The 1,880-nt window shown below is 68.6% G+C and overlaps 1 protein-coding gene across 1 annotated transcript in view; it reads right to left on the bottom strand.

Moving 5' to 3' along the window:
* NTN5 (netrin 5) overlaps positions 1 to 1,228 on the bottom strand; it is a 7,655-nt gene extending 6,427 nt beyond the window's left edge. The window contains exon 1 of the mRNA XM_034790095.1: positions 292 to 1,228. Within this exon, the coding sequence (XP_034645986.1) occupies positions 292 to 1,228 (937 nt within the window). The remainder of the gene's footprint in view (positions 1 to 291) is intronic.
* Positions 1,229 to 1,880: the final 652 nt, after the last annotated feature.

Genomic DNA, 1,880 nt, shown 5'->3' with positions numbered 1-1,880 from the left:
CCCCCCCCGCAGCCCCTCCCCATGGTTCTCCCAGCCCTGGGCCCCTCAATCCCGACCCGCAGCCTCCTGCCAGCCGAGCCCTGGGCTCTCCCCCCTCCCCCCGAACTCTGCCAGTACCCCTCAATTCTGACCTGCAGTGCTCCCCCCCGCCCCCCGGGTATCCCAGCCTGCAGGGTCTCTGTGCTCAGAAGGACCCTGGGGCTGCCCGGCCTGTGGTACCTGGCGTCCCCACTAGGGGTCTCTGTGCTGAGAAGGACCCTTGGGCTGCCCGCGTGCCCCCCCGTCACTCACCCACGCACTCGTGGGCATCGCTGGGTGTGGCGCGCTGCCAGGGCCGGTCGCAGTAGAAGGCCCTGCAGGTCTCGCACTCGGGGCCGGCCGTGTTGTGACGGCACTGGCACCGAGGAGCACCGCCGGGCCCGGCGGCCCCGCATTGGGCAGCGTGTCCATTGCACCGGCACCGGCCCCCGACCTGCAGCTCCGACACCCCGTAGGAGGCTTCCCGGCTCCGCAGCCCCAGCCCCCGGTGCCTGCGATCCAAGGCCACCCGCAGGTCGGTGGCCGTCACCCAGTCCTGGAGCACGGGGCTGTACTCGAAGGCCCGGGCCAAGGGGCGGCCAGCCAGGGGCATGAAAGCCACCAGCCCCCCCACCAGCGGCGTGGGGTCCGTCTGGGCGGCGGTGCAGATGGCTTCATGTTCCGAGGCCCTGCTGACAGCGGAGGCCGGGGGCAGCCCGTAGGCCTGGGGGCAGCGGGCGGAGAAGAACTGGAAAGGCGTCCAGGAGTGGCCGTGGTCCGTGGATTTGTAGAGGGCCAGGGAGTGGGGGCGGGGGGAGCAGAAGCGAAGGGCCACATAGAGCAGCTCGAAGCGGCCTCCCAGGGCCAGGGTCAGGCTGGCGTTGGCCACCGGCCCCGACTGCCAGCAGGTGGCCTCGCCGTCCGCGTCGGTCAGGTAGGCAGCGGGGTGGGCGGCGGCGGGGTCGGCCCCGTCGCAGAGGCGGCACCGGCGGGACGAGGCGTCGCCCGGGTGGCGGAAGGCGCACAGGCGCTGCGGGGGGCGGCCGCAGGTGGCGGAGGTCTGGACGGGGCGTCCGGCGGCCAGGTCAGCCGGCTCCGGGAGGCAGTAGCGGGGCCGCCGGGCGGCATCGTAGCAGGGGTCGGAGTCCAGGCCCAGCAAGGCCAACTGGAGCGAGAGCAGCACCCCCAGGCCCCGCCAGAGGCCAGGCATGGCCAGGTGGTCAGCGCTGGGCTGGCATCAGCTGGAAAGACAGAGACAGGAGAGGGTGAGGGGAAGGCTAGGCAGGAGACGGCCTGTAGTGGCCAGCCCTAGGCCCACCTGCTTGTCAGAAAGCAGGTGGCTTCTCATTCCTTCCCCTCTCTAGGGATAGCTGTGGTGGGTCACAGAAACTGCCGTCGCTTGGCAGGACTCTGCCCCAGCCATATCCAGTGGCGGTGAGTTCCACAGGCTAACCGCTCAGTGGGCTGGATCTCCTTTGCTGTCAGGCCCCACATGTTTTGCGCTGAAGTGGGAGGGGCCCAAGGGACCCTCTCTGACCCACTCGCTCCAACTAACACCTTCCCCACCCTGGGCAGAACACTGCTTCTGGGATGCCAAAGCCAGCGCTTGTGCTCAATGACCTAGTGGAGTAGCTCCATTTGCCAGCTCCAGTTGGCTGTAGTAGGCTGTTACCCTCGAGCGAAACCAGACACAAAAGGGCTACAGAACATACATAGTCAGTGTGTTACATACACCACCATGCCACCTCCCAAACCCAGGAGTCCTGGCTCCCAGCCCCCGCACCCTGCTATTACCATTAGACCCACTGCCCTCCCAGAGCCGGGCAGAGAATCCAGGAGTCCTGGCTCCCATCGCTAACCAC

This window comes from Trachemys scripta, chromosome 14, assembly GCF_013100865.1.
Source record: "Trachemys scripta elegans isolate TJP31775 chromosome 14, CAS_Tse_1.0, whole genome shotgun sequence".
NCBI lineage: Eukaryota > Metazoa > Chordata > Testudines > Emydidae > Trachemys > Trachemys scripta.
The sequence above is the reverse complement of the archived record's forward strand: the minus strand, read 5'-3'. Positions and strand labels throughout refer to the sequence as shown.